Here is a 21,252-nt window from a genome sequence, read left to right as displayed (position 1 = left end):
TCAGATTGAGATATTAACTCAGCAAAAGTCTGTAAAAATCATTTTTTTTTAAATGCAGACATATCAAGTAGTACTGTGGGAAGTTCACACAGTTCAATCTCTCTATGCCATGTGAAATCAAATGCCTTTACCTCTGTAAAAGACTTTTAGAAACAATATTGCTATGAATTGAATTCAGCACCTGAAAAACATAAAATCAGGTGCTAAAATACATTATTTAATACAATAAAAAAAAGGGTTAAAATAACTATGTTGAGAAATGATAAGATTTTCTCAGGATACAAATCCCGTGTTTCTATCTCTTCCAATGGGAAGAAAACAGAGCAAAAAAGTTAATGCTGGTCTTTTTTAAGCTTTGCTTTCAACACTACTTTCAATTGTGAGAATTTTGACATCAAAGGTTTGTAAATTGATTTTAGCCAAAACAATCCTCAATAATGTAATGAACCTAAAATTAAGCTTTAATAAATTATAAATATTATCCGACCTCAACAGTTGAAAAGAATATGAATTTACCAGGCAATTTCAGGATAAACATGAATTCAATTATTTTAATAACCTTAAAAGTTACTTGCTTAAAAAACACAACTTAGAGTTCTTCTAATTAATTGAATTGAGAACATCCTAAAGATCTTATGGAGACTGCCAACGTCCTTGTTCAATAATTATACATTTGAACCCATGAAGTCTAGTGACATGATTTCCTTAACGTCCCCATACTTACACATTTTTAACTAAATATCTAGCAACCTGGACTTTTAGAGAAGATTTAGTTGATTAGTATATGAGATAGTCTCTATTTTTAAGTCATGAAAATGCTAGAAAATAATTCAGTATTCATCACATGTACAACACAACATGGCTTTGGAAGATGAAACGTTGTGGATCACTTCAGTTTGCTTTCCAAAACTTGTGAATATTATTATTTTTTAAAGTTATTAAGTCCTTATTGGCAACATTGTATTACTTCAGAGATTAGCCTGAAATAATGTTAGAAATAAGTCTTGTTTAAGTACCTAGAAATGCATAACATATGACCTATTGCCTGTTCTCTGACTCATAGCCTGTAACTGTGATCCAGGAGGATCACTAAACAATGGGATGTGTGAAAGTCACACAGACCCAAGCCTTGGAACAGTCGCTGGACGCTGCATTTGTAAGAGAAATGTTGAAGGGACAAGATGTGACCAGTGCAAACCTGGCTACTTTGGACTAAGTGCTGTTAACCCTGAAGGATGTGAAGGTGTGTCTGAACTAAAAGAACAAGTTTTATCCTTCTATTATTTATTAGGATACTAGCATTTTCTTACTTTTGATATTTTCAATTCTTAATAATGTGCAATCCACATTTGCATATTTTAACATATTCTGTCAGAAAAGACTCAAAAGTATCACTCTCACCTCTGAATCAGAAAGTTATGGGTTGAGGTCATAGCCAAAGCAGTTAAGCACACAATCTAAGTTTGCGCACCTGGTCAATTCTTAAGGAATCAGAGGTGTCATCTAGGAGATGAGATGTACCATCTACACTGGGCAGCATGGTGACTCAGTGGTTAGCACTGCTGCCTCTTAGCACCAGGGACCCGGGTTCAATTCCACCCGCAGGTGATTGCCGGTGAAGAGATTGGACTTTATCCCCATGTTGGTGTGGGTTTGCTCCAGTTTCTTCCCACAGTCCAAAGATGTGCAGGTTAAATGGATTGGCCATGGTAAATTGCCTATAGTGTCCAGGACTGTGGGTTAGGCAGATTTTCCATGAGAGATGCAGGATGATATAGTTAGGAGGGTGGGTCTGGGTAGGATGCTCTTCAGCGGGTCAGTGTGGATTACATGGGCCAAATGGCCTCCTTCCATACTGTAGGCATTCTATGATGCTCTAGTCAACTCATGGATCTCAGGCGACTGACTGTGTGGAGTTTGCACGTTCTCCCTGTGTCTGCGTGGGTTTCCTCCGGGTGCTCCGGTTTCCTCCCACAGTCCAAAGATGTGCAGGTTAGGTGAATTGGCCATGCTAAATTGCCCGTAGTGTTAGGTAAGGGGTAAATGTAGGGGTATGGGTGGGTTGCGCTTCGGCGGGTCGGTGTGGACTTGTTGGGCTGAAGGGCCTGTTTCCACCCTGTAATCTAATCTAATCTAAAAAAAAAAGGTGTTATGTTGAAGAAAAGCATGGAAGTTTCCAATCCTTCAACCAACACCATGAAAACAGACTATCTGGTCATTGTCACATCACTGCCGTGGAAATGTGTTGTGCACAAATTGAATGTTCTGTATCCTACATTACTGCACTAAATGCATTCAGAAGTAGTTAGTGGCCAGTAAAATGCTTTGTGGAAGTCCTGAAGTTATCAAACATGATATATAAATACAATTCTTTATTTCTTTTTTGTGCTTGCAGTCTGTTTTGCTTCCTTTCTCCCATAGCTTTTGTCACTTACTGTCTTTGATCCCCAACTTAATCTCCATTTTCTGGCCACCAACCACATTCCTCTTGCTAGTCACTGTCTGAGATGGTGCCAGACAGTTTGTAATGTCTTAGTCCTAATTGATCCTGTATGGAGTTTCAATCCTGTATCCTCTCCAAAATGAAGACTGATGACTTCTATCTCTGTAAATCTCCCATCTGTGTTGCTGCCTCAGCTCATTGCTTACTGAGGCTCTCACCATCCATTTATTACCTCTCAATTTCTTCTGATGCTGCAACTGCAAAATTAACCAAACCATTACGAACTTATCGAAACAGGAATGTTGAGTTCACAAAGTCCCCATGATAGAAGTGTGTTTAAACATAAGCTGACAGAATAAGCAGGACTTATACACTGAATGGTAAGGTCTATGGGAGTGTTGCTGAACAAAGAGACCTTAGAGTGCAAGTTCATAGCTCCTTGAAATTGGAGTCGCAGGTAGATAGGATAGTGAAGAAGCAGTTTGGTATGCCTTCCTTTATTGGTCAGAGTATTGAGTACAGGAGTTGGGAGGTCATGTTGCGGCTGTACAGGACATTGGTTAGGCCACTGTTGGAATATTGCATGCAATTCTGGTCTCCTTCCTATCAGAAAGATGTTGTGAAACTTGAGGGTTCAGAAAAGATTTACAAGGATTGGAAGATCTGAGCTACAGGGAGAGGTTGAACAGGCTGGGGCTGTTTTCCCTGGAGCATTGGAGGCTGAGGGGTGACCTTATAGAGGTTTACAAAATTATGAGGGGCATGGATAGGATAAATAGACAAAGTCTTTTCCCTGGGATCGGGGAGGCCAGAACTAGAGGGCATAGGTTTAGGGTGAGAGGGGAAAGATATAAAAGAGACCTAAGGGGCAACTTTTTCACGCAGAGAGTGGTACGTGTATGGAATGAGCTGCCAGAGAATGTGTTGGAGGCTGGTACAATTGCAACATTTAAAAGGCATTTGGATAGGTATATGAATAGGAAGGGTTTGGAGGGATATGGGCCGGGTGCTGGCAGGTGAGACTAGATTGGGTTGGGATATCTGGTCGGCGTGGACGGGTTGGACCAAAGGTTCTGTTTCCATGCTGTACATCTTTATGACTCTAATGAAAGTTAAGGAATATTGTACTAGTTGACACCAGAGAAGGGAATTTCAGTTTATGTGAATTAACTGCGTTTTCCTGGCCCATAATGGCTGGCCTGGAGGAGGGGGTGAAAGCTAAATTAGGGGAGCTGTGTTAAGGCTGCTTCCAATGCATTCCCACTGACAGGAGGTCTTTCCAGGAGAAATGGATCCGTTTTCAGATACTCATTGGCAGATGGCCAATACATAAATTTAAGGCCTTCAACAAGAGGGGATTTTGCCAGCTAACTGTCATTTTGCAGCCAGGAATAACTGAGTGATGCCCGCTTCATGGGGAGTCACTGGCTATCTCTTTCTGACGGTCAAGTGTCTGTATGTGTGTGTCTGTATGTGTGTGTCTGTATGTGTGTGTCTGTATGTGTGTGTCTGTATGTGTGTGTCTGTGTGTGTGTGTCTGTGTGTGTGTGTCTGTGTGTGTGTGTCTGTGTGTGTGTGTCTGTGTGTGTGTGTCTGTGTGTGTGTGTCTCTGTGTGTGTGTCTCTGTCTGTGTGTGTGTGTCTGTATGTGTGTGTGTGTCTGTGTGTGTGGGGGGGGTGGGGGTGGGGGGGAGACGGTGGTATCAGATTCAGAAGATCCATCACCCAAAGAGAGGGACACAATGAGGAAGAGCCACACTTGTAGCCCTAACTGAGGGATGACTGACTGATGGCTTTTTCTCTCTGCTTCTGCCTGCTTGACTCTTCTGATGTTTTAGTTGAAGTTTTTGCCTTGGAGAGCACTTCTAGTTTGAGGACCTTCATGTTCTGAGAGTGGCCTCTCAGTAGCTCTTCAAGTGATGTTCCAGCCCTGGGATTGGCTGAGTAGCATGCACATTTCTCCAGCCCTTTTTAACAGGACAGTGACTATGAGAGAAAAATAACTCCACTGGTCAGGCTCCAGGACTGAGAGGCCGACTTAGCCCCATGTCAGTATCCCCACTTTTGCCCAGGGAAAGATCCTGCCCTTTAGGTCTGATCTACATCACTCTTGAAAGCCAACTGGAAGAGAGGGGTATGTGGGATTTGTGCTATCAAATAACAATTTTAATAGGGGTGAAATAACAATGTGCTGAAGATTCCCCTTGAAACATTCAATACACAGCACTGAAAATTTGATGGTCTGGAAATTAGTTGCTAAATGGATTCTAGAAATAATCCTTTTGCCTGCACAACAAATTGTTCTGGAGGTCACAAAAAATTCAAAAAGCAAGCTGCCTCTACTCTATGGCAACTCACCTGACTGAAAGAGCAGTGAGTAAACTGACCCTCTCACCATTCTCCAGTGATAGGGCAGCACGGTGCCTCGGTGGTTAGCACTGCTGCTTCACAGCACCTGGGACTCGGCTTCAATTCCAGCCTTGGATGACTATTTGTGTGGAGTTTGTATATTCTCCCTGTGTGTTCATGGGTTTCTGCTAGATGCTCTTATTTCCTCCCACAGATGTTCAGATTTCCTCCCACAGTCCAAAGATGTGCAGGTTAGGTGGATCGGCCATGCTAAATTGCCCAGAGTGCCCAGGGATGTGTAGATTAGCCATGGGAAATGCAAGGTTATGGGGATAGTATGGAGGTGATGGGTCTGAGTGAGATACTCTTCAAAGGGTCAGTGCAGATTTAGGGGCCAAATGGCCTCCTTCCACACTGTTGGGATGATAGGCAGCAGTTAGTGAAGCTATTTGCAAATGATAAGTATGGCACTTGAGGTTTTCTTCCCTCTACATCAATTCAAAACTAAATTAAACATCCAATTCAGTGCTGAACGCTGGCTAGACCATGTCCACATCTAAAAAAACCTCAGCAGAAGCGAGTTTGTCCCTGATTCAGTCAAACCAGACCAATTTCCACTGAAGGATCCCAAAAACAGTGTTTATAAAACATTTTGTTAACATATTTGCAAGTGACTGGGATGCACATAAAGTGGAATTTAACCTTAATCCTAACTTTGCCCCCATTTTGCGTCAAAATATGTTCAACATTTCTGGACACATGACTTCAGTTCCTAAAATTGAGTCCCACTGCATCTGTTTTAACAGATGTAACATTGCTACCATTTAGCACATAAGAGTCTCCACATCTTTGCCCATTTTGCAAGACTGTTTTTTTCCCTGTCTTCGAGAAATCAGTGGCTCAGTCAGTTTGGTGTAATATCTTGTGACTGCCTGTGGAAATTTCATTACTCCGGATTTTCCGATGGCCAGCCAATTGTTATTCCAGATAAGAGTTGCTTATGGGGACACTGCAGAATCCACACCGTAGCACACTCTGAAGGAAGTGCCCAGGAAATTGGATATCCCCCTGGACAATTTCTCCATGCCTGGAGACCTCTGAAAGTCTCCAAGACATCAGAGAGTTCCAAAGAAATTAAGTAAAATAGTTCCTCGGGGAAAAATAGATTAGGAAATATATGGTCTGACCCCCAAGTAATTATTAAACTGACCATTCATTTACCTCACACATCCCCATTACACCTCCACCACTCCCTTTATATTTCCCATGCCCTGATCAAACAGCCCATTTCCAACTACTGAACAGGATCAGCTCAAATCCCTTCCCATTTGAGAGATCTGATCCCAGCTGTTTGTTGGAACTGACCTGGTTTCCCACCTAATGTAATTGTAACAAGGTGAGCCAGCTGAACCTGACAGAATACAAGCTCCCTGATTGGGGCTGTTAATCTGACCCAATCAAGGAGTCCTGGCTGACAAATATAAAGGGGATTATCAGAGAAGCTGACACTCTGATGCCTGACTCTGAATGAGGCAATAATATAGTCAAGAACTGTTCTTGTGTTAATAAAGGGGCGGCATGGTGGCTTAGTGGTTAGCACTGCTGCCCCACAGCACCAGGGTCCCAGGTTCAATTCCAGCCTTGGGTGACTGTCTGTGTGGTGTTTGCACATTCTGCCCATGTCTGTGGGTTTCCTCCAGGTGCTCCAGTTTCCTCCCACAGTCCAAAGATGTGAATTGACCATGCTAAATTGCCCATAGTCTCAGTGCATTTGTCAGAGGGAAATGGGTCTGGATGGATTGCTCTTCAGAGGGTCAGTGTGGACTGGTTGGGCTGAAGGGCCTGTTTCCACAAAGTAGGGAAACTAAACTAAACTAGTGATGGGATACCGGCCTCTTTGGAGTTATTTCACCACCCACCAGACCTGACCAAAACTGACCCAATCCCCTTACCCCTAACTGCTGCTGGATCTGAACAACGTGAGGTCTCCCTGTTCCCACACCCCCACCTCAATCTCCCTTAAATACTACATCATTCACTTTTTCACCTTGCCCCTCCCTTACCAATCTGGCACCCTGCCCTCTTACTCACCTGACACTCCACTCTGACATTTCTTTGCTACCAAATGGAAGGACAGCTTCATATTTTTGAGGAAGACCTGAGTGGAAACTCCTCTCTGAAATTAAGGGTTGAAGGGGCAATCTGTGTAAGATTGCACTCCCCAGAAAACCCGGCCCATAACCTTTGATACAATCATCATTTTATCTACTGCCAAAATATTTTAAATTTCTTAACTGATACAACCTTTAATTAAATGATATCACTGACATCACAATGTGCAGTAATGTCAAACGGGCACAAAAAGAAGACTATTCAGTGCAGTGAGTCCATTCTGGCTCTCTGATGAGCAATCTAGCCAGTCCCATTGGCCCTGCTCTATTCCGAAAGGCTTTCAAGTGACTTTCCTCAAGTGCCCTTCCAAACTCCTTTTGCAATAATTGTTCACTACTGTTTCCAGCACTGTTGCATGCAAAACACTTTAGGTCATAATTTTACAATCAAGAAAATAATAGGTCATTTTATTCTTACTTTGAAAGGAGGCAATTAAACGTTCAATGTCTCACAAGATTTCCTTCAATCCTTTTTGGAGTTAACAATGTGGGTAGCTTGTTAACCATTGGGTTTGATTAACTGAATGAGATATAAATGTAGGTTTGCTAAATGAACCTGCTACTCAGCAAGCAAACCTACATCCAGAACCTCAAATCTTTTCAAAACCCGTGAATGAGACATATATAAAATCTCTGTCATCCCACCACATAAAAACACCTATTCCACAGAATGAAGATAAGGCAACCTGACAAAGTGTTCAAAAGGTCATTAAAAAATGAGAGTCCATATTTCTTTTAATTGGAAGATGCTGTGGGTGGAATCTCCCCTTGGTGAGGTTTTTGCCTGTTAGCAGGAGACCCAATGAGAGACCAATGCTGCCTATTCTAAGAAAGGCCCAGTATACCTTTTCCAATAAGCAATTCCAGAATTCTGGCAGGACCTCATCTGCAATTAGAGTGCCGCCCAATCTGAAGTAGACAACTCCCATGCTGATCAGCAGCAAGAGAATGCAATTCCATAATCCCAAGACCTATCTTAGTGATGTATTGGGGAGGTATGCAGGGAAGGGGGGGTGGGGGTGCGGGGGCATTGAAAGCAAGGACAGAAGGTGACTGCCAGCAGTCAGCCCCTGCCCAATACCCATGGCATCTGCATGAATAGGAAGGGTTTACAGGGATATGGGCCAAATGCTGGAAAACAAACTATATTAATTTAGGATATCTAGCCAGCATGAATGAGTTTGACTGAAGGGTCTGTTTCCATTCTGTACATCTTTATGACTCTGGCAATATGTTCCTTTGATCGAGACCACTCAGCCTGCCACCCACACCCTCTCCAAACAGCTGACAAGCAGCCTGCACCCTTTCTTGATCAGGGAATGCCACATGTTGGCAAGCCCACCTGTTGCTGAGTTGTTTGGCTCAGGTCGTTAAGTGTTGCACAATTGGCCTCTTAAGCACCTCACCTGGCAGCGGGCAGGAGGGAGGGTACCATTGGCCTTTCTAGCCAGAACCTAATTCCAACATAGGTGGGAATGCAATAAGGAGGCAGGGTTTGGGTACAACATTATCCTGCCCTTCCTACATCTTCTCCCTCACCATCTCCAGGGCCATAGGATTCTGGCCTAGAGGTGGAAAATCAATAACAGGTATTCTCTATACACTAACCAAGAACATGTGGGAAGTAGCAAACTTGACAGTCTGGATATGGAATCTCATAATCAAGACTGGATTCGGCTTTATAAGGAGTTCAATGTCAGACCTGATTTTAACTTGCTTTCTCCAAATAGAGTAAAATTGTTGCGCTCAAAAATGGTGTTGGCACTGTTACCAAACTGGCATTTTGGTTGCCATCATGACAGACACCATTTAAGAAGGATGTTTGGAGTGCCAATCTGCTTCTAGTCTGAGCCCATTTCTAGTAATTTTGAGGTACAAGTATGTGAAGTATATGTAGCACCTTGCTCCACTGATTTGTTACAGGCATTGGACCATCCTCACAGAGATCATTGGAAACTGCTCTACAAATAAACAAAGAAACAATTCTGTTTCTTTCTCATGAGACATGCCATTAGTTTGTCCCAAACTTCCCTCTCAGCATTGCCCCCCTTTCCCCAGCCTGTGGGTAACTCATTGCAGAAAATACAGATGATTTTTCAATCCCTCAGACCAACAAGCTACAGTGAGGAGCCCATTTGATGCCCACAAAATGTAAGTACAGTAGGAGCAAATCTGAAGATGCAAAACGGCACTGGTCTCATGCTGACAATACAGTGTACTTCTGTTATGAAAATCAACTCTAGTAAGAGGAAACTTAGCTTTTCGAAAGTTGTTTCAGCGATAGGGGAGCAAGACATACACGTGATTAATGGTGAGGGTGAAGTCAAGAACATCAAGGATTAGTTGTAGATCTAATAAATGTCTATGTTGCTCTAACTGGATTTTTGGTGCAAAGTGTATTATTATGTTTGACAAAAATAATCTGATTTTGAATGTATTTTTCAGAGTGTCGATGTGATTCACGTGGCAGTGTGTCAGTACATTCTGTGTGTGATGCTATCAGTGGGGAGTGCCAATGCCATCGATATGTCACTGGGAAAAACTGTGAACAGTGTCTGGTATGTTACATTACAAGTTTTCACCTTATTAAATATCTTCAAACCATCATTATTGCATGTGGGCAAGCTTATTAGCCTAAATGAACCTGAACCCCCACCAGCCCCAGAGATTGGAAACCATTCTCACAGGGACTGACCCATTTAAGTGATCAACTTGTGACAATGACCAGTGACTTCACCTGATTCAGCAACAAATTGCCATGCAGTAGATTGAGCTTTTTTCTTGGCTTTTCACAACCAAGGGCAACGTTTGTTGCCCAATGTTAACTGCCCTGGAAAAAGGTCAGGAAGGACTAAAGAGAAGTATGCCAACCTGTTTGGAAATGCTCCAACAAGTACTTGCTGTCACTTTTGGAAAAGTAGTCGTTCAATTGGAATGCTCTGTCTATCAACTCTGTTCATGGCATTTGAAGATTTTCCAAGGATCTGAATCGATCTTATTTCAATTCTCTGTCTTTCACTGAGCTCTCACAAAGGCATAATAGGTTAAATTCGAACAGGTGGTTAGGAACTCTCTGAGACACACTCTCTTGTTACGGGAGGGCAGAAAACACATTTGATAGAGAGAGTACTTAGATCAGAGGGTGGGTGGGGCTCCCCACATTAAGTCTTCTCCGGAAGATAAGGTATTTCTTCTCAGTCTTGAATCCCAAGATTTTCAAGCTCTGTCAATTTAGGGAAAGATAGAACTAAAAAGATCAGTTTGAGTTGACTGAAGTAGTCAGAGGAGGGAAATGTTGACGTACAACTGGAACAAACTCAGCAATCTAACTTCATAATCCAGGAATGAATGAAGAAAGAAATGTCATGATTTGATCTTTGGCTTTGGCTGAGTGCACTGACTTGAACAAAAATGCTGTATGATAGGATGAGGCAGGTTTGAGGAATCTACAAACAAAATCAGATATTGCTGAAGAAACCCAGCAGGAGTGGCAGCATCTGTGAAAGGAAAACAGAGTTAAAATTTCGAGTCCAGTGACCCTTGTTAACTCAAAACACAGGCCTGCTGAGTTTCACCAACAACTTCTGTCTTTGTTTGCATCCACAGTTGTTCATTTTATTTGAGGACTCTGTAATTGGTTTCAGCAGGTCAGGACTAATGAGATTAAAAAAAGGAAATGGTGTAAGTTCCAGCTCCTGCTCAGATTGTGGATGTCAGATAAGTGCAGTATCAGGCTCGGTTATGACATCCTCTGTGAAGAAATGACTGTCCCCATACAAATGAAGGCACAGACTGAAGGTAGTCATTGGATTGTTTTATTTAAATTACCTTGTGATATTGCTCCTAACTGTGTTACTTTATCTTATTATAGCCAAGCTACTGGGGTCTTGGAAACATTAACTACGGTTGTTCCCCTTGTGACTGTGACATTGGAGGGGCTTATGATAATTTGTAAGTATAATTGTTAGTGATGCCACTGGCCTTAAGGGTACAGGCCACCTTAAAAATACAACATTACTTTCACAGCAGAATGGTTGTATGCATACTGTAGAGTGTGGTACTTGCATCATTGTAAACCAATTCAGTATTGTGTTCACCATGTGCTATTTCATAGGAAATCTGTCTGTGTGAAAAAGCATTTAACCCTATGAAGGCTGATTATTGATAGTCTCCTGATAATCAGTGAAAATTTACATAGAGCAAGACAGGAGAAGTTTAAAAGGAATCTAAAGGGCAACTTTTTCATGGAAATGGTGATGCGTGTATGGAATAAGCTGCCAGAGGAAGTGGTGGAGGCTGGTATAATTACAACATTTAAAAGGCATCTGGATGAGTATATGAATAGGATGGATTTAGAGGGATCTTGGCCAAGTGCTGGCAAATGGGACTAGATTAATTTAGGATATCTGGTCAGCATGGATGAGTCGGACCAAAGGGTCTGTTTCTATGCTGTACATCTCTTAGACTCAAATGGAAGGTAATAATGCTTCTAACATAATCACTACCAATTATGTAAATTTTCAAACAATTTTACTTGTCTGCTTTTGACTTCTTTAATCCAAATTGCTGGATATTAATAATAACCATTAATTGATTTAATTTTGCTTTCTAACTGGAAAACAGAATAGATTTTCTTGAGCAATTACCATTACGTTTGCAAAGTCATGTCTCTCCTGGTTGGTGAACTTGAACTGGTACAAACAGATCTTCACAGAGGCAGATCACCTACTGAGGAAATAGGGAACTGTGTTACACCGTAGCCATTGTGAGATCGTTTGTTTCCTCTTCGTGCCAGTGAGCTCAGAATGTATTTTCCATATTTTGCAGCTGTTCCTTGCATGACGGACAGTGTCGCTGTCTACCCAACATTATCAGGCGCCAGTGTAATGAACCAGCTCCAGGCTACTTCTTTGCTCCATTGGATTACTATTTGTATGAAGCTGAACTTGCAAAACCAATAGGGAATAGCGGTTCTTTGGTTGGTATCGTTAAAACGTTTCCTTTTATTTTAATTTTTCAGTTAAGATTTTTGCTAGCACAAAAATGACATTGAGTGCATAACCATGCTTACTCAAATACTTTCACTCAAACCTAAATAAATAAGAGTTAAATAATAAAGTCACTGGCTGAACATAATGCATGTTTAATCAGCTTTGAACCAGAGACAAATTAGTTCCTTGGCCTCCATTAAAATGAATAGAGCTGCTCTGAACTGCAGGCAATTTTTCTCTATCAAGAGCATCATTAACGTTTATGACCAACAGGAAATCTGATATATTCTTAATCCTTTTTAAAAATAAATGTGTTGTAAACCAAGAGATGTAAATGCATTTTTCTGGTTTGCATGTGGACACTGAAGCCTACCTGGTGGTACATTATTTGATTGCTTCTCATGTAATTCTGCGACCTTAGTAATATAAACCAATCTGTATTTCATGACTGAAACAAAATATTACTTGTGCTTATCTCATGCAGCATGACAATCCTAACTTTAGCGTATTACATAACTGTGACATTATTAGTGTAAAAACATCACATTGAGCTTCTCGCCATGCATCAACTCTTCAATTACAGATCAGTGAGATCACAATCTAGCTAGCTCACCTTCTACCACCCTGATAGACACATGGTATTATGATACTCTCCTCATTGACACATTGTAGCAATCAGTCTCTATCAATGAGTATGCACCAGATGCAAACATAACAGAAAGAGCACCCAGTGGTGAAGAGTTTCAGGAAACAGAGGTAGAAAAGAGGTTCCTCACAAGAATGGCATGCATTAAATTTGTCATTTATTCTTTCATGGATGTGGGCGTTGCTGGCAAGCCCAACAATTGTTCGCCACCTTTAATTGGCCTTGAAGTGAGTAGCTTGCTGAGCCACTTCAGAAGGCAGATAAGAGTCAACCACATTGTTGTGAATCTTGGAGTCCCACTTGGCGAGACCAAGTAGAGGTTGCAGATACCTTGTCTACAGGACATTAGTGAACTAGATGGTGATTTTTGAATTAAAACAATTGATTGTTTTATATTTACTATCACTGAGATTAGCTGCAAATTCTAGATTTTTCAAAAATCAATTTAATTTAAATTCCATTAGATGCCATTGTGGGATTTGAACCGTTGTCCTCAGAACATTAACTTTGGCCTTGGTGTTACTAATCTATTGACAGAAGTCACACGACACCAGGTTATAGTCCAACAGGCTTATTTGAAATCACAAGCTTTCAGAATGCTCCTCCTTCATCAAGAAAAGTCTTCACCTGATGAAGGAGCAGCACTTTGAAAGCTTGTGATTTCAAATAACCTGTTGGACTATAACCTGGCGTCATGTGACTTCTGACTGTGTCCAAACCCGTCGAACACCTGCACCTTCACATTATCATCTAATGAGATTTTCACAATGCCATCATCTGAACAGATCCTGGATGCCAAAAAGTTATCCAATAAAAGGCATCACTGACGTAAACATGCAAATATAATACTTTCTAAATAACTTTATGAAATAGTTATAATTGTCCTGCATCAACCAAACTTCATGTTTTTCTTGTTATCCACACCTACAATTTGCCTTGTAGATGTATAAACATTATGTTGAGAATTCTACTCAAAAGCTAATATTCCTTTGTTTCTTAAATAATTAAATGAGTTTTTCTTTCAGGTAGGACCCACGTCTCTGCCACCATGTGATGAGTATTTACGAAGACAAGGCTATAATTTTCGAGTGGAGCATGGTACATTGATACTTCAAAGGATTACTAAACGTCATATGCAACATCAGAGGAAGAGGGTATGCAAAGATTCTGTAGTGAAATTTTCTCAATGTTGTGAGCTTCACAACCACCAAACATGAAACAATTTGTGAACTGTCCCTTTTTGGTGTTTCAATTGAGAGAAGAGAGAATTGGATTGACTGACCAGTCCTGTATTTGTCAGACAGGTTACATGTAGAGTAATAATGACACAATTATTTAGTTACAACACAAAACTCAAATCGTTTACCAACATTAAGTTTGAGCTCTTGCCTTAAAGCATATCAGATGTTTATTATTCTTCATAACATGGATTCAGCAGAGGCTTTTTTTTCATTTCATTAGAAGCAAGGTTATGAACGTTAATGAGCCTCCTCATGATTAATGCTAGTGACTGTAGGATGAGATTATATAATGCTGTGTGAGGACCATTTTACAACTTTATGCTTCCAGGAGTCATGAATTTAAATTTTAAAATCAGAAAATTGCACAGTGTGCATATCTGAATTTCTGAAAGTCATAAATGTACACCTGAACATCAATTTCTCTCTCTTTTTATTCCCTTTTTCCAGCAGAAAAGTACCTTCAGAGGTTATGTTGTTAACCTGTTTTCTGATTATTCAGCATACCACAAACAAGCTGCTGGTACCAGACATGATCAATCTTTTGATAGTCTTGGAGGTATAGTCTCAAACAGAAATTGCCTCCAATGCTACACCCAGGAATAGTGTGCTCCAATTTATTAGACTTGCCATCGCTTTCTTTTTCAAAGATTTCCTCAAATTCCTCAGCTGTGATCACTACCATCTTGATCCTCTTCCTCCTATGCCATTCTCAGTGTTTCTTGACTCTTTGTTATGAAGATATCAGGCTTAATGTTAATTCTGTGTTAGTGAATGGATTATCCATAGGTTAACACAGAAACATCCTACATGTGAAGAATGCTATACAATTGCAAGCTGTGGGTGGGGCTCAGAAAGCACAGTTTAAGGAACATCAGTACTTATTGAGACAATGTGGATTTCTCCTTAGTACATAGTTAAGGTAAAGGCCTTGTGGATAATTGTTATATATGTTAGAGAGGGGTGTTTGTTAAATCCAATCCCCTGAGATTCTTGTTTAGGAAACTGTAGAACATGTAAAATAACGCAAGGCTTATATTGGCATCTTTCTTTTCTTTAGCAAGTCATGAATCCAGAATCCCAGGTACAGATTGTTTCCAGAGAATATGTTCCCGGTGGACCTACAACTTGGACAGGTCTGGGGTTTGCTCGTGTTCCACGTGGAACAGGACTGCGATTCATTGTTGACAACATTCCATACCCAATGGACTTCACAGCAGCCATTCGCTATGAGTCAGAGGTATTCAAAGTGCTGCCTCTTCAGTTTTCATTCTCCAGGCATTTAAATCTAACACTGTACATTCAGTACTTAATACACATATCTCTTGCACTCAAGAAAAGAGATACAAGAAAAGAGTTATCTAAAATGCAATAACTCTCAAATCTCCAAGCTTTCTCTTTCCTCCTCTTCCCTCCTTCTCTTTATTATTACAACATTTGATGTTATTTACTTTACTAGAGTCAGTACTTCTCCCACTACTTATAGAGTCCTAGAGCTATTCAGCATGGAAATAGACTATTCAGTTCAACTCGTACATACCGACCAGATATCCTGAATTAATTGAGTTCCATTTACCAGCATTTGGCCCATATCCCTCTGAATCCTTCCTATTCCTATACCCATCCAGATGCCTATTAAATGTTGTAATTGTACCTGCTTCCACCACTTCCTCTGGCAGCTCATTCCATATCCACACCACCCTCTGCATGAAAACGTTGCCCCTTAGGTCCCTTTTAAATCTTTCCCCCTCACCATAAACATATGTTCTCTACTTTTGGACTCTGCCACACTGGGCAAAAAACCTTGGCTATTCACCCTATCCATGCCCCTCATGATTTTATAAACGTCTATAAAATCATCCTCAGACTCTGGCGCTCCAGAGAAAATAGCCCCAGTCTATTCAGTCTCTCCCTATAGTTCAAACCTTCCAACCCTGGCAACATCCTTGTAAATCTTTTCTGAACCCTTTCAAGTTTCACAACATCCTTCCCATAGGAGAGAGACCGGAACTGAACTCAATATTCCAAAAGTGGCTTAACCAATTTCTTGTACAGCCACAACTCCTGTACTCAATGTTCTGACCAATAAAAGCAAGCATACCAAATGCCTTCTTCACGAGCATGTCTACCTGGGACTTTGCTTTCGGCAAAGTACTCGTTGGGACCTCCTTTTTCTTTTCCAATTCTGCAAATGCACCATTTTATATTGAAGATTTCAAGAATCACAGAAAACAGAAAGTAATTTGGCATATCATGAGACAAACAGAATCATAGTAGCTTATAAAGCAAAATACCTACTCTTCAAGCTCTTCCTTCATCCTTCATGTTAATAAGTTGTGTTTAACTCACTACAAAGATCGTTTCATTTTGTGTCTCTTTTCATTGATTGGGATTCTCAATCTGTCACTACCATATACATTCTGACACTCTCTTCAGTCTTTTCCCCTCTTACAATGACCATGTTTAAAACCTGAACTTGACTTTACCTAATTATGATTTTTTTTTCTTTCTTCGATTCAAGGATGTCCCATTGAGGTTTCTTACAGTACAAATAAAATCAAAAGTGCTACTTATTTGTAAACTAAATGACTGTATGTTTCCATTCCACGGTGCAGTCAGCAGGTGACTGGATGGCCAGTATTCAAGTTTGGCCAACAAATCAACCAAGTAATAGCCAGTGCCGCAATAACCTGCCCTCACGGGAGCCTAATACAGTTACCTTGCCAGCTACCTCCAGGTGAGATCAAACAGCAAATAACTCAGCCGCTCTTTCAAGGTTACATTGCATATTTTTTGTTAAGTATTAATGCCTCTTAGGATGCACCAGATAAAAATGGGATTTTCTTATAAGCTATAGTAGAAGCTATTTTAACTTGGAATTCCCTCCTTGAGGCTGACACATGGTGAATTCCAAGATCAGGGGGTGTATGTGCCCCAAGATTTAGTGCCTGTTATCCAAGATGGAGGACTGGATGAGTGTCTGGTAAACTGCAGGCACCTGGTAACCACTTGAACTTTGATGTCAGCAATTATCACCTTCTAATTTCCATCTGATGAGTTGGAGAATGGAAAATTGCATATTAATGAGATGAGATTAACTAATAATGAGATGTTAATACATGTACCTGGGTTTCACTTTGCTAACTAGTGAGAATCTTGTCTCACTTTCAACAGTAAGTTGGTGAGATAACTTCACACAGGCCAGTGTCCTGTCACCAAGTCACCCTTTATTTACTAGTGCACAGTACACTGGGTGTGGCAAGCCAACTCAGAGTCAATCCTCAACTGAAACGATTCCAATCTCCTGGTTCTTTTCTTTTAGGGTGTTGGTGAAATCTCCTGTTCTTTTTTTTACTTTTTTTTTATCCCCACACTACCACCTAAGTGCAGTAGTGCTTATTTTTTTCCCCAGCACCCATGGTGTGTGTGTGCAGGTGTGAGACACAGTGAAAGACACAAAGTGCATGAATCTTTATTCAAATTCCACCACCAGGAAGATAGGAAAACACCCGAGTGGCCAGTGACAAGCACTGCCCTTCACATCAAAGGGCAGTGCTGTGTGATCAAAACAGTGAAGGGGAGGGTAGGAACTAAATCAAAATGGAGTTGGAGGGAGAAATTCTCCTGGTTCTATTTTTTTTTTCTTTACCGCGTGCTCCTTCTCCAAGGACACCCGGGCTCTAACGTAATCTCCTGTTTTGTTTTTTCTTATTATTTTTTTTATTTAACCCCCACACTACCGCCTAACTGCGGTAGTGCTTATTATTTTTTTTCCCCAGCACCCATGGTGTGTGTGTGCAGGTGTGAGACACAGTGAAAGACACAAAGTGCACGAATCTTTATTCAAATTCCACCACTAGGAAGATAGGAAAACACCCGGTGGCCAGTGACAAGCACTGCCCTTAATTCCCTGCTTTTTTTTTTTTCGCTGACTGGATCACATCAAAAGGCAGTGCTGTGTGATCAAAACAGTGAAGGGGAGGGGAGGGACTAAATCAAAATGGAGTTGGAGGGAGAAATTCTCCTGGTTCTATTTTTTTCTTTTTTTTTTCTTTTTTTTTCTGAGCTTATTTTATCCCCAGCACCCATGGTGTGTGTGTATACGTGTGAGACACAGTGAAAGACACAAAGTGCATGAATCTTTATTCAATTTCCACCACCAGGAAGATAGGAAAACACCCGGGTGGCCAGTGACAAGCACTGCCCTTCACATCAAAGGGCAGTGCTATGTGATCAAAAACAGTGAAGGGGAGGGTAGGGACTAAATCAAAATAGAGTTGGAGGGAGAAATGATGCACTCCACTCCCTGCGGCGCCCACCTCTCCCTGAACAACTCCAGGGTTTTGGTCGACACCGCGTGCTCCTTCTCCAAGGACACCCGGGCTCTAACGTAACCGCGGAAGAGGGGCAAGCAGTCGGCCCTAACGACCCCCTCCACGGCCCGCTGCCTGGACCTGTTGCTGGCCAGTTTGGCCAGGCCCAGGAGCAGACCCACGAGGAGGTCTTCAGACCTGCCCTCTCTCCTCCGTACCGGGTGCCCAAAGATCAGGAGCGTGGGACTGAAGTGCAGCCAAAAACAGAGGAGAAGGTTTTTCAGAAAATCAAAAAGGGAGTGCAAACGCCCACACCCAATATATACATGGTCCATGGACTCCACAGCGCCACAGAACAAGCAGTTGGGCTGGGAGTCCGTGAATCACCGCAATCTGCGGTTGCAGGGGACTGCTGCGTGCAGCACCCTCCACCCCAGATCCCCGAGAGAAAGGGGGAGGACTCCCGCGTAGAGAGCCCTCCACTGGGGATCCCCACCGCCTGGTGGCAAATGGGCACGCCAAAGCGTGTCCGGACGGTGGATGAGGGCGTTCTCCTGGTTCTATCGGTCAGCCATGGATTTCCTGATTGGTCCAGGTTAACAACCCAATCAAGAACCTTGTATTTGGAGGTGCTGGTGTTGGACTGGGGTGGACAAAATTAAAAATCACATCATACCAAGTTATAGTCCAACAGGTTTATTTGGAAGCACTAGTTTTCAAAGTGCTGCTTCTTCATCAGGTGTCTTACGGTCCTGCTTCACAATCACCTGAGTTTGAAAGCTAGTGCCTCCAAATAAACCTGTTGGACTATAACCTGGTGTTTTTAACAAGAACCTTGTAATCAATGAGGTCCACCTGCTTCCAAATGCTACAGTTGGAAAATGGGATTTCTTGCCCTCAATGTTAAGAAGCTCCTCACTGGGCATCTCACACAACTTTCCCTATTTTTTTGCCAATACCACGTCATTCAGGGTCTGGGAAGATTCCACTCATTTAAGTCTGCAGTTTGGGATATAATCCGACCGTGGCTGTGGCTTGCAGTTGTGCAGGGAGGCATCAGCCCCATGTTATCTTTGTAGCCACAGTGTGATCAAACTCCAGCCTGTTTTGGCTTGCCTCTTCTCCCTCTTTGAAGGCTGGTGTTTGAAATTCCCTTCACATCTGTAGGTGTGATATCTGTAGGTGAGTGTCTCTCTTACATCCGCAGCTGTATTTCACTGTCTTTTCAACAAATCATATTTGGATTTAGCTAAGATAAATGTCCACACTATTTTGGTGGTCATGTCAGTGGTTATTCTTTGGACCAGTGCAGAAATGATGATCCAAGCTAGCCCCCAGTATGCAGTAGATTATAGAATGAAATCCAGTGGGATTTAACACAGATAGCTGGCTGACTACTTGTTTTTCATCGTGATAAAAATTAAAATTACCAACCCCAATATGATCCCCACCGGATGGCCATTAGCAGTTAAAATCCTGAAGATGTAACTCAGAACGCTAGAATTGTTAAAAACATTCTAGTTATAAAAGTGTTTTCAAATGATTCTTGCTGAGTTAGTTGTCTGCTTACCTGTTATAGAGGCAGCTGATTTCTTTCACAGGCAGGTTAGTAAACAGGACAGTGGGAGATTGCACAGCAGCCTGCTGACACCATGTTGCTGCCAAGTACAGCTTTGAGAACCACTTTGAAAGGGTCTCTTATTCATTAGCCCAAAATTTCCATATGCAACCCAAAGCAACTCTGATGGGTTATCTAGACTTGAAATGTTAGCCTGCTCTCTCTCCATGAAGTTGCCCAACCCACTGTGATTTCCTACATTTTTGGTTTTCAGTGCAGATTGCAGCATCTGCAGTAATTTACTCCTCCAAAGAAGCACCACTCCTCTTCCATATTAAAAAGAAACACTCAGGCTGTTTGGATATCTTAGAGCCCTAACTCCACTCCCCACTATCTTCACTTGGTAAGAAAGTTTATATTGCTGCCTTGCAGTTTGCAACCACAACGTTTGAGCTCACAATCCATTGGGCTTTGCTTTGGGGAGCCCTGCCATACAGATTAGTTTGTCATTTCAATTCAATGTATCAATTATGTATTATTCTTCAATTATATCAACTCTTAAAATCTCCACAGAATAAAGCCTCATGTTATTTCTGCCTCTGGAGTGCTCTCATGCCCAAATATCACCTGAAATGTTGATCTTTGCAGCATTAACAATTACCTTCTGAATCTCTGGTGATGAAACACTTTCCCCAGAGGAAAGATCACGGTTTGTCTGTTGTCATCCAACAACCGCTGGAGACAATGCTGAACACAAGTCTTCTGCTTCCTCTTTTTTTGTTGTATCCCCTCATAAGCATGAAATGAGTGTCCCTATATTTATCAGCTCATATTGAACATTCTTGACCAAGATTCTATTCAATAAGCAGCTTAGTGTCATTATAGACAGAGAAAGCACACAGCATCACAATGTCTCTGGATGGTTTTAATTTGCTGGACTTTATAAAATAAACCATTTCCATTGATTATTGTGATCATTCATTGAATTAAGGTGAGCAGCAGACATTTGCACTCAGTATTATGGAATGACAGAATAGTGTCAGTTGCCATTGAGTACAACATTAACAGGATTATCCATGTATGCTAATTAACATTGTGGACATATCAAAGAATGGCTGAGATATGAGTCTTCTAAGTTACTGTGAGCCAATACAGTGAGTTGAAAAGTATATTTTTAAAAAAACGTTCTTACAGAAAGAATAACCCAGTGAAGAATGAGATTGTTTATACTGCATGGCTAGTCATAATAAATACTTAGCAATATTTTCATATGTATTATGCTACAATAATAGCTTTGTGTTTCTTCTTAAACAGGATCACATTTCTTCATATTCCAATTTGCCTGGAGCCCTCAGTACAGTATATTGTGGAGATTTACTTCCATTCATTGCCTACTCCGAACAATCAGTTCAGCGATCACATCTTGATTGATTCTGTAAGCAAAGTTAAATCTTCTTGTTGCAATTTAAGGTGTATTCATAAAGTAGCACTATCATAGTACCGGTTATTTTCAATTCTGGTGACACTGAACACATTACCAAGAA

At 41.3% G+C, this 21,252-nt stretch overlaps 1 protein-coding gene across 3 annotated transcripts in view; it reads left to right on the top strand.

Annotated features, from left to right (window-relative positions):
• Positions 1 to 21,252, top strand: part of LOC122561661 (laminin subunit beta-4) — a 180,842-nt gene that overhangs the window by 94,154 nt on the left and 65,436 nt on the right. For all 3 annotated transcript variants that reach the window (XM_087999570.1, XM_087999569.1, XM_043713613.2), the window contains exons 11-18: positions 1,064 to 1,243; positions 9,408 to 9,520; positions 10,834 to 10,913; positions 11,790 to 11,940; positions 13,625 to 13,753; positions 14,898 to 15,077; positions 16,453 to 16,574; positions 21,023 to 21,143. In XM_087999570.1, coding sequence (XP_087855696.1) covers positions 1,064 to 1,243; positions 9,408 to 9,520; positions 10,834 to 10,913; positions 11,790 to 11,940; positions 13,625 to 13,753; positions 14,898 to 15,077; positions 16,453 to 16,574; positions 21,023 to 21,143 — 1,076 coding nt within the window. The remainder of the gene's footprint in view (positions 1 to 1,063; positions 1,244 to 9,407; positions 9,521 to 10,833; positions 10,914 to 11,789; positions 11,941 to 13,624; positions 13,754 to 14,897; positions 15,078 to 16,452; positions 16,575 to 21,022; positions 21,144 to 21,252) is intronic.

This window comes from Chiloscyllium plagiosum, unplaced genomic scaffold, assembly GCF_037043375.1.
Source record: "Chiloscyllium plagiosum isolate Xiang-an unplaced genomic scaffold, Cpla_swu_hap1 HiC_scaffold_23, whole genome shotgun sequence".
NCBI lineage: Eukaryota > Metazoa > Chordata > Chondrichthyes > Orectolobiformes > Hemiscylliidae > Chiloscyllium > Chiloscyllium plagiosum.
Note: the sequence above shows the minus strand (reverse complement) of the source record. Positions and strands in the feature narration are given on the sequence as shown.